The sequence below is a fragment of the Arvicola amphibius genome, chromosome 2 (assembly GCF_903992535.2).
Source record: "Arvicola amphibius chromosome 2, mArvAmp1.2, whole genome shotgun sequence".
NCBI lineage: Eukaryota > Metazoa > Chordata > Mammalia > Rodentia > Cricetidae > Arvicola > Arvicola amphibius.
This window is the reverse complement of record NC_052048.2, coordinates 78,575,345-78,586,900: the sequence shown is the minus strand read 5'-3', so window position 1 is coordinate 78,586,900 and position 11,556 is coordinate 78,575,345. Positions and strand designations below refer to the sequence as shown.

Below are 11,556 nucleotides of genomic sequence, written 5' to 3'. Positions count from 1 at the left end.
GAAAGGGGTTTGGATAGACCTCAGGCTTTTATGATCACAAGGCCAGTGCCTCTACCTACCTCAGGCACTGATGGTTTGGAACTTATCTCTCCTCCATCCATGCCACCTTATGTAAGATGAGTAATGGGGAAATCTCCTTTACTCATAACATCAGGACTGATTCACCCTCACATCTGACCACCATAGAACTCTACTTTGCTGCCTAGATCAGGGAATAAAATCCTTTTCTGAGTGCTTCAGCTAATAAGGGGGAGGGTCAGCACTCTTCTATTGAAAGCAGTAAGGGATAAGGGGGGCATCTCTCATCCTCACTCACCACCACATGACAGACAAGTAGTGGGCACAGTGTTCCTAAGCATACAGCATCAGGACTGGCTCACCCACACTTCCACAAACAAGGCTGGCTCTATTGTGTTAACAGATGAGGTACAAGGCTGTTCACCCTAGTGTTGCAGCTGATGGGGGCAGGGACAGCTCTCTGGCATTTGTGACCTCAGGTCCAGTTCTCATACCTGCCCCAGGCATTGATAGGAAATGAGAGGGCAGCTTTCCCCTTCCCATTAATCAGGAGAAATGGGTGATGTGGAGAGTTCTACCTTGCTCCCTAATTTAGTGCTTGTTCACCCATACCTGCACCAACAGAATTGGCTTCATTATGCTGCCCAAGCAAGGGAAAGCACCTACTCTCCATAGTTTTGTAGCTGGTGGGGTTCAGGGACAGCTCTCCTGTTCTCACTACCTCAAGGCCTGCTCTTTTATCTGCCTCAGGTCTGATGGGCAGGAAGGTAGACGACAACTCTCCTTAACCCATGGTACTACAAGACTGATGAGTAATGGGGACAGTTCTCTCATGCTTGAAATTTTGGGACTGGCATAACCACATCTTCACTATGACAGTTGGCTCTATTGTGCTTCTCTGGCAAAGTACATGGTCTGTTCTCCTGATTTTATGGTCACAGGGCTAGGTCTCTCAAACTCATGCTTTATCATGGAAGCAGTTTCATGAAGCTTATAGTTTTACATGGCAAAGAAATTCATTACTTAATGTAAGTTCAAATACACTGGAGGTTATCTCAAAAAATTAGTTACAAACAAGTAGGAGAAGCATTTCTAAGGTCCAAAGATACTATCTTATGACATTTGTAGCTTTGTGGTTAGTAGAAACTAGTGGTCTCCTAAGTTAATATAACCTAAACTGTTTTTTATCTATTTACAACTGGTTGGTAGTTCTGATAAAGAGATGAGGGAAGGACTGGCTATTTCAAGGACTAAAACTAACTCAATATATGCTAATTAGCCTTTAGACTTGTTACATTATAAACTCTGCACATTATTATGTTTTGAATTAACCATTCAGGCTTTACTCATTCAGTTTCTTTCTAGGACTTAATGTTCACTATAGAAGCTAGAAGCTTGTATATAGTTCTCTCTCTCTCTCTCTCTTTCTCTCTGTGTATGTGTGTGTGTGTGTGTTTGTGTCTGTGTATCTGTCTATTCGCGTTCATGTATGTATATTTAGGTGACACTATGTGTGTGTTTATGCCAATCTATTTTTGGTGTATAATACTTTATTTAATTTGTTTTATGGTATTCTGTTTTGTCATTACTTTAATAGCTGAAGGAACATTGTATTAATTTTTAGTACAATTGTGCAGAATAGCTTTATTGTGCCTATGTAGATAATAAGGGCTAAAAGCGAGCACTGAACAGTCCATCTATTGTTCTTAAAGGGAAAACTTGCTATAAGAAGAAAACTATAGTTACATGGAAGTTTTGTTTCATGTTCAACCACTGGGAGCTACCCTCTACCATACTGATAACAGTGATAAGCTGTAGAATATACAGGGTCCAAGATACTGATTGTAAATGTGAAAGCTGTCAAACACACAGATACTAAAGAATCTGAAACTCCAATGGTACTTGTGCTTGCATCTTTGATGAGGAAAAAAGGAACATGGCATGGTTTCTTCTGATACTAAATCAAGAAACTGCTATCTCTCTTCAAACACCTGCAGGTAACAGTAGTTCTTTATCCACCAGAGAGTGCTTTTAAATAATTAACTTGGAGACATAATATTAATTATAAATATTTGGCCAATAACTCAGACTTGCTATGAGCTAATTCTTACACTTAAATGAATCCACAATTCTTATCTATATTTACCCATGTGTCTTGATATCTTTTCATAGAATAGTTTCTCATATTGTTTCATTGTTTTTGCCAGTGACTCTCTGATTCTGCCTTTCCTTTCCAAATAATTCATCTAGTCTGGCTCTCATACTTAATTATTTCTCCTGGCCAGCTATTGGTCAACCAGCTTTTTATTAATAATCAACATAATCCACAGCACATGTCAATATTGCTTCTTTGGTATCTAAGATTTGGAAGCAGACAGAAATCTCATTTATGTATTCTCTATCATATTTTTTGTGCTGCATAAGAAAGCTGGGGTAGATTTACTATAAGATATAGTTGCTGTGTTTACAGATTCAAAATCGAATGACAATGGAATCAATGAGTTCATATAGACTTGCAGTAGAGTCCAACAGTCCCCTCTCTTGCCAGCCAAATTACCTGAAGACAGTTAAGTTGATATGGAATTTCCATGTTTTGTCAGGAGTTTTACCTGTGGCAGATCTTGTCCAGAGTTCTAGTCTGAATATTAATATTGTTTTCAGCTAACACTAAGCACTGGGTATAACATACAAAGTAGTGGTGATAAATTCTAAGGAATGGAGATATGTTTCCCTTCTCTTGAACTAAAAAAGCCAATTCACAGGTATTGTGTAAACAAGCTTCTGAAGAAGATAGGTTGCAATATATTGTTCTCCTAGAAAGAAACCCATGGGTATTTTCACTTCACACATCAACGTGGAATGGATGGATAGCATAATGAATGCATATGTTCCCATTTCTCTACTTCTAATGTCAATGGATTCAGAAATTTTCTTTAGTGCTTGGTAGGATCAGGGTGATAAAAGAACTGATTACAAATTTACATAGCTTACCTGCTGTTTTCACTATCTAGTAATTTGCTTATGCTTCATGATTGTCACTCATTATCTATAAGAAACAAAAGACCAGCACAATAAGTGCTATAGTGACGTGTGCTCAAAAAGGGTCAAACATATTTAGTAAAGAACATCAAGGGCTTTGCAAAGATGGCGGCTCCAGAAGTGCTGGAGTCAGACGTATCAAGTTCGGTGACACTTTTGAAAAACCTCCAGGAGCAGGTAATGGCTGTAACTGCACAGGTACAAGCCCTGACAAAAAAAGTTCAAGCTGGAGCATATTCTACAGAGAAGGGTCTGAGCTTTTTGGAAGTGAAAGACCAGCTGCTGCTCATGTACCTAATGGATCTGAGCCACCTCATCCTGGACAAAGCGTCGGGAGGATCGCTGCAGGGACATCCCGCAGTTTTGAGGCTGGTGGAAATCCGCACGGTTTTAGAAAAAATTCGCCCCTTGGACCAAAAATTGAAGTATCAGATTGACAAACTGGTCAAGACTGCGGTGACAGGCAGCCTCAGTGAAAGTGACCCACTTCGATTTAAACCCCATCCCAGCAATATGATAAGCAAGTTGAGCTCTGAGGATGAAGAGGAGGATGGCGCAGAGGAGGGCGAGTCTGAGGCTTCAGGGAAGAAGTCTGTGAAGGGCTCATCCAAGAAATATGTCCCACCACGCCTGGTCCCAGTGCATTATGATGAAACAGAAGCAGAACGCGAGCAGAAGCGCCTGGACCGGGCCAAGAGGCGAGCGCTGAGCAGCTCTGTGATCCGCGAGCTGAAGGAGCAGTACTCAGACGCCCCCGAGGAAATCCGTGACTCCCGGCATCCTCATGTCACTCGCCAGAGTCAGGAGGATCAGCACAGGATTAACTATGAAGAGAGCATGATGGTGCGTTTAAGTGTGAGCAAGCGCAAGAAAGGACGACGAAAGAGAGCGAGTGTTATGAGCTCGCAGCTTCATTCCCTCACACACTTCAGCGACATCAGTGCTTTGACAGAAGGGGCCCCCCATCTTGACGAGAGCCAGGGTCCTGTCAAAAAGCGGAAGAAGATGCCAAAGAAAATAAATAAAATTGCTTTACTTCTAAATAAAAGCCCTCTTTGCCATGCGTTGTATGACTGGAAAAAAAAAAAAAAAACATCAAAACAGATAATTTAGAGCATAATGCAAAGTACCCAACATACCTGCCCAGCCTCAAACTGCCCTGGTGTCACCTGGGAATTCTGTGCTCACTGCCTTGGTTTATGGAAACTGCAACCTTCATTTCCCTTTCATTTCAACTTCTGCTCACAAATGCCTTTCTTTGTTCAGGATTGTACCAATCTATAATCTGATCAGATGATTTTGGCATATATTCAGAGATACTTTGTAGAATTCCTTTAAATATTTCGATTTCTCTATAGCTGTTGAATGATTTTTCTCTTCTCTTTCTCATCTGTGTTTTTTAGAAGCAGATTTATTGATTCTCTTTGAAGAGGAGAAATGTGACCCATACAGATAATCTAGTTGTTGTCTTTCAGGCTGAGAGCAAGTAAAGTGGGAAAGAGACTTAACCTCACCCTGTTGTGTAGCATTAGTTAGCTTCCTTATCTACTCTTCTGTTTCTTGCAATATTTTTTCCTTAATTGATGTTGTTCCTCTTTTTAAAATGAAAATAGAGCTACATCATCTTTTCCTCTCCTTTCCCCTTGTCCCATAAGATTTTTTTCTGATTCTCCCTTCCCTAGACTAGTTAAGTCACTTTTTCTTAAATATTTAAGTTGGTTCATTTTTTATAACTGAATAAACAACAAGTGTGTAAATATTCCATATATTATTTATCTATTTAAAGTTGTCAGAAATCTAGGCTGATTACCCAATGTGGACATTGTGCAGCATTCCAAAATGAATGTGCCTGCAATTGTCTCTATATGCATTCCTTTAGATACAATTACATTAAAAACCAGTCAGTAAATCTATATTTTATGTTGTCGATGCTTTCAGGTTCCAAAGCAAACTCCTTACTAGTTTTTCTAGAGGCCTCATTGACTAACATTTCCAACAACATTGTACACACATTTCATTAGTCCTGCATCCTCACTATAATGAAGTTTGTATTTGTTTCAGGCAGCCCATTGTTCAGGACATTTTTCACCTATATCCAATTATAAAACAGAAACCCAACAAAGGGAACTGGCCTAAGAAAAGTGGGGAACACAAAGCTAAGCATAGCCTGATATTCTCTCGGATATTTAACAATAGAAATGCTTGTAAAGTTCTGTTATTTTCTGCTAATTTATTTAAGCCTTAAATTTTTATTTTTAAATGTCACAATTTTTTGTGTTCATTTTTTAAAAAACTTGAGTGAAGTTTGCTAAGCAAGCCAAAAGATAATGTTTCCTATGAATTTTCAGAAATTAAAACAATTATTTCTTATTTACATTGCTTTTTCTAACACTGACTCACTTATTCATAGCTAGCCATAATCCCATGGAGTAATAAATAGGAAAGTATTTTAACAACACATTAAATTTTGTATTTTGGTGTCACATATTTATTTGCAAACATATATATGCCATTCTAAATTTTCCATGTGACTACTTATAGTGGTTCAACTGAATTTGTCTTTATAATTTCCACAAAGTCTATATGCTCAATAGAAACCTTATCGCATACTGCAAATGTCCATCTTTGCTGTTGAGCATTGACAACAGTTCACATCTCAAAGCATCCTTCTGTTTACACTGTACCATATAGAATGAATTCCATTTGATATTCAACAGTGTGTTTTGATCGCATGATCCATCAGTCCCATTCCAACTGGAGTTGGTGATCTCCCATTAGTTCTGTCCCACCGTCTCCATGAGTGAACGCACCCCTCACGGTCCTGACTTTCTTTCTCATGTTCTCTCTCCTTCTGCTCCTCATCAGGACCTTGGGAGCTCAGTCCGGTGCTCCAATGTGGGGCTCTGTCATTTTCTTCATCTATCGCCAGGTGGAGGTTCTATGGTGATATGCAAGAAATTCATCAGTATGGCTATAGGAACTGGCCTTTTCGGGCTCCCTCTCCTCAGCTGCCCAAGGAACTAACTGGGGGCGTCTCCCTGGAAACCTGGGAACCCCTCTAGGGTCAAGTCTCTTGACAACCCATCTCTCTGAATGTGGCCAACAGTGGGGGCTGACTGAGAAGCAAAGGACAATGGCGCTGGGCTCTGATTCTTCTGCATGGACGGGCTCTGTGGGAGCCTTCTCAGCTTGGTCGATCACCTTCCTGGACCTGTGGGGAGTTGGGAGGACCTTGGTCTTAGCGTAGAGTAGGGAACCCTGATGGCTCCTTGGCCTTGAGAGGGAGGGAGGGGAGGTATGGGTGGAGGGGAGGGGAGGGAAAGGGGAGAAGAAGGGGAGGGAAGGGGGAGGAGGAGGGGAGGGAAGGGGGAGGAGGAGGGGAGGAGATGGAAATTTTTAAATATAAAAAATAAACCATAAAAAAATAAAAATATACACTTATTGGGTTTTTTTGAATTTTTTTTAAAAAAAAGTGTGTTTTGAAATGGCTTTATATTAGGTAATTCTGTCCCACTGTATGCCACTATAAGTTTTGGGGCACATTTGATATGTGTGTCAAATGATCTTTTGAATTAAGATTTTTCTGATCCACATAATTTTATTTGATCAAATATAATAATGTCTATAAATAAGGAGAGAATGTGTTTGTACACACACTTTACACATTTTCACAACTATTTTAATGCCTTCTTATCTATATTCCCTTATTTCTTGATAGTAAGAAGTAGGGTTAATGATTATGTGTGTACACATGTATATCTGACCCCATTTGCACAATTACTTATCAGTCATTGTGAGGAACTCTCCAGGCTTTGGCATTTTATGAGTTCCTCTACTCCCTGCCTTAGTACTGACAACTATGGTAACATGGTAACACATTGTATTAAAGAGGTTTCCAGGCCTGGCAGTGGTGGTGCATACCTTTAACCCCAGAACTTGGGAGGCAGAGAACTCTCTCTGAGTTCGAGACCAGCCTGGCCTACAAGAGCTAACTAGTTTCAAGAAAGGCTCCAAAGCTACAGAGAAATCCTGTCTCAAAAAACAACCAAAAAAGAGGCTTTCAGGTTCTTTATTCACTTAGCAATCACAAATGTCTCTAGGCCTTTGACCCCTCTGTGAGATTGATCCAAGCACATTTCATTGACAGACTCACTAAAGCTGGGGAACCTGGAAAACTTGTTCCAGGATCTCACTGCTATTTATTATAATCCCGGGTCAGTAGGATAAGAAGACCAAGGTACTCCTAAAAGCAGCACAAGCAGAGTGTTGGAATCATGATAGCTATTAAAAATCAACATATGTTTTATATTGTTTAAGAAATGAGGGTGTATTGGCTTGTGTGGCTTCTTTGGAGATTTCCCTAAAAATATGTAAGTTCCAGATTGCATACTGGCACAACGGATTTACCAGGGATGTTTGTGGGCTCAGATCAATTTGATTCGACTGAGATGGATGAAGTAAGTCATGGTTGAGCATCTGCCAGATAAACAAGGAGTCATATATGGGCATAATATTTTCTAATGTACATTCCTGTCATCCTCAGCTGAGTTTTTTCATGGAAAAATATGTCTCACACACTGAAAAAGAGAACTTGCCATGCCAAATTGAAAAAATTAATGCTAGCTAGGAGAAAACATGAAGAATATTTTGGATCAGGGGTGTGGGACATTGTAACTAAAATCAAAGGAAAATAAAACAAAATGTTGACCACTTTTGTCTTTACCAACTTAAATATTGTAAGTGAAAGCACACTTGTGTTTATAAGTCAAGAACATCCTGGCTAAACACACTGCTGTTTGCAGATTTACTCCTCAGAGCATAGAAAGCTCAGACTTGCTGTCAAGAAAATTAACTTAGAATAGACAAAATCAGACAACAAGATGGGTTTACTGGTAGAAACTGTCAACTTAATTGCTACCCAGTGTAGTGAATCAGAAAGAAAAGAGTCTCCAACTCAAACAAAGTTATCCTTTTCTTTGTGGAAGTTTTAGTTTAAAAGAAAAACTTTTTCTTCCTTCTTTTCTTTCTTTCTTTCTTTCTTTCTTTCTTCCTTCCTTCCTTCTTTCCTCCCTTCTTTTCTTCCTTCCTTCCTTTTTTCTTCCCTTTTCTTCCTTCCATTTTTCTTCCTTCTTCCTCTCATCACTTTTATCCTCTGACTCCACTACTTCTTTGTTGTCATCTTTCCCTTCTTTGCATACTGTATAAAATGAAGCTATTCTGGAATCCTGTTTTCTAATAATGTCTATCTATCTTCATCTTTCTCTCCACAGTATCAGATGGTGAAATTAACTCATTCAGTCTTCAGTATCCATGACCATATCACAAGGGAGAAGGTATCCATCATCTGCAGTGCCAGCTCAAGTATAAGCTCCAGTTACTTCCACTGGTACCAGCAGAAACCAGGACCTTGGTGGTTGATAGAATTCCCAATCTGGTTTCTGGAGTCCCAGCTCACTCCAGTGGCAGTGGGTCTGGGACCTTTTCAAATCTCACAATCAGCAGCATGAAAACTGAAGATGCTGTCATTTGTAACTGTTTTATTCACACAGTTCTACTGAGCACAACAAAAATCTCTTTAACCTTCTCAGGACACAGATGAGAAAAATACCATATGGTGGAGATTTTGAGTGATATGTGGCAAAAATCTCCAATTATTTCTGCAATGGAAGGAGGACCAAGTTTCAGTTGAGGGCCTTAAGCCACCTCTTCTGGTAAAGAAGATGAAAATATGTGTAAATGGGTTTACTTGGTGAAGACAACCAGAGGCCACATCTTTTTGCCACTCTGTGCAGAGGAATAAGTGAGGGTTGTGATTTAGAGTTCCTGGGGTGGGTACTGAGTCTGTAGATGAAGACATTGGAATTTTGAGAAGATATATAGTGTTGTAGGACTCATATTTTCATAAGTGTTTCCATTTAGCCACAAAAAATATTTCTTCACCCCAAGTAGTCCTTCATTTAGAGATTGTCTTGTTCTTCAGTAGGGAGAAGTAAACACTGAAATCAGAATTCTCTATCATCCCTTCTTGATGTCTGAAATAATAATAATAATATCTTTCTGCATGTTAGTAGAGTGTGCAGCACTGTAGAAAGGGGAGTGCCTAACAAACAAGAACTATTATAACAAAACTGTTTATCTTTCAAGTTGTACCAAAGTGTCTTCATTCTACTACGTAAGTATAGCTCGAGAACATTGTATATAATGTTTAAATTTAAGAGATTGTAGATACACATATATACACAAAGAATCCTCCCAACTGTGGTCCTAAACACAATGATTCAAATACAAATTTGGTTCAGAGAAAAAATATGATAAGCCTCTCTGGTTGATTTAATTCTACTGGTTCAGTTCTTAGGGACCTTTTATGAAATGGTAGATGTCTATATATAACAAAGAAAAATCAGGAAACCTTGCAAAATGTTATGAAGCTCACGAAGACTGAAGCACACACTGAAGATGTTTGTGCCCAGCTCCTCCCAAATCCCTGATGATTTGCATGTCTTCAGAGCACTGCAGCACACTCTGAATCCGTTGATCACATCCCATGCAGGTGTCATTTACAATGAACACAGCATGGACATGAGTACGTGTATTTAATTTTGGGGGATGCTGATGCTCTGAGTTTCAAAAGGTGATAAACTCAATCTATAATATATATAGAAATGTGTTAGATGGAATAACTAAGAAAATTCTAGAAGTATGGTATTATATTTTCTGACACATTTGTTTTATTTATATAAATCTACAGTAATTAAGTTTTTATGAACTGTACATGAACAGATAATAAATAGGACTTTGTTAATAGATGGAAAATATATTTATTCACACATGATAGATGATGGTTCTGATAAAGAACCTATAAGACAGACAGAGAGGTAATTTTGTACAGATCACTTTTGATGATTTGGTGTTTTGTACCATTCCTAAAAGTATACCCTAGAATATCAAGACTTCATCAATATCACTTTTAGAAGCATGTTGAAGATAGTCTGTTATATTCTTTGATTTCACACAATAAAGCCTATGTTTCATTTAATACTGTGGGGAAAATGTCATATTAGGGTAGTTCAATATGGTTTTATTCTTGTAAGAAGACCATTTGACATAGAAGCCAGAAAAATCCTGTGTGAAGTGTTGTAGGCAGGTGAAAGCATAAACACACACTGCTTTAATTTCAAACACAGCAAAGGATTATGGGTAATCAGCTTTCTCTTTCTCTGATACGTATGGTCCAGCTTTTCTGAGAAAACCCAGAATCCTTTCTCTCAGAAATGTTTCCCTGTCTTTTAAATATGGGCATTTAGAGTTAGTTTTCTGTACATAAAGAACATGTGCTAGAATGTCCACAGAAGAAGTCACTCTTCTGTATGAGTCCCAGCTGGAGATACAACTCAGACTCATCACACAGAACAACTGGGTTCTCTGTTAGGGCAGAAAAGAAAAGATATTCCTACTCTGCAGTGTTGAAGATGAAGCAAAAGAATAATAGACTACAGTCAGGACTGGTTAACCTCTCCTAACAAAATAAAATGACTCTTCATGAGGTATGCTCAATATACTATAACATCTGTGAAACAGTTTCAATGGGTGGCCCACCTGGAGGAACAGCTGGTACAGCCATGCCACATACTTCTGCTTCCTTGTGGGTTTGTGTTATGACTTGTATCACTGTGGGAGGATACTCACTATACTGTTGACAGTAATAAGTTGCCACATCTTCAGGCTGAAGGCTACTGATCTTCAGAGAATACTGTGGGTCAGATTTACTGCCACTGAACCTGGAAGGGACCCCATTTGCCAATTCATCTGCAGCTTTGATCAGGAGTTTAGGAGGTTTCCCATGTTTCTGCTGATACCATGCTAAATTCCAGCCAATGCTTTTACTTGGCTGGCATGTGATGGTGACAGTTTCTCCCAGAGATGCAGACAGGGAGGCTGGAGACTGGGTCATCTGTATGTCACATCTGGCACCTGAGATTGGAAATTGAAAAGAAATTTCTTTACAATTAATTTTAAGATAGCTTTTACAGACACAACAAAGTACTGACCAGACTAAACTCAAAGCTATTTGGAAATTTCTGTATAAAAATTAAATTTGTTACCTATAAGCCAGAGCAACTGCAGCACAAGGAGCTTAGTTGGGACCTTCATGTCTGTGCTGTGACCAGTCTGAGACTGACTCCAGCACAGATCTGACCTAATTATGAAGAAGGGCAGTAGGCATGCTCTGGACACATGCAAATCAGCAATAACTGAGTACAGTCATATAACTGGCCAAGTTGATGGTCTATTAAAGGCCCATGGTCTTCTTACATCTCAGATTAGAAAGCCAACACATGTTTCTTTGTAGGGAATGTGCTCCTCTTTGGACAATAAATAACAATGCCAGTAGAAAAACTAACTTTTATTTTAAATACTTTCATGTTCAAAATACAATTTTCTTGTTGTTTCCCTTCATGGCAAGGATGTAAAAGATGGTATAATTCTAGATAGCACATA

The 11,556-nt window shown here is 39.0% G+C and overlaps 1 protein-coding gene and 1 gene segment (V, D, J or C); one reads left to right on the top strand and one right to left on the bottom strand.

Annotated features, from left to right (window-relative positions):
- The first annotated feature begins 3,162 nt into the window (after positions 1 to 3,162).
- On the top strand, positions 3,163 to 4,170 carry LOC119807231 (neuroguidin-like). Its single transcript, XM_038319322.1, has one exon. The coding sequence runs from the start codon at positions 3,163 to 3,165 to the stop codon at positions 4,168 to 4,170; it is 1,008 nt and encodes a 335-aa protein (XP_038175250.1).
- Positions 4,171 to 10,615: 6,445 nt separating this feature from the next.
- LOC119807230 lies at positions 10,616 to 11,216 on the bottom strand. The segment is given in 2 exon segments: positions 10,616 to 11,028; positions 11,160 to 11,216. Coding segments are annotated over 2 exon segments (462 nt in total).
- Between the last annotated feature and the right edge of the window lie 340 nt (positions 11,217 to 11,556).

Bases quoted from the DNA above. Each gene is read 5' to 3' on its own strand.
- LOC119807231 (XM_038319322.1), top strand. From the start codon at position 3,163: ATGGCGGCTCCAGAAGTGCTGGAGTCAGACGTATCAAGTTCGGTGACA.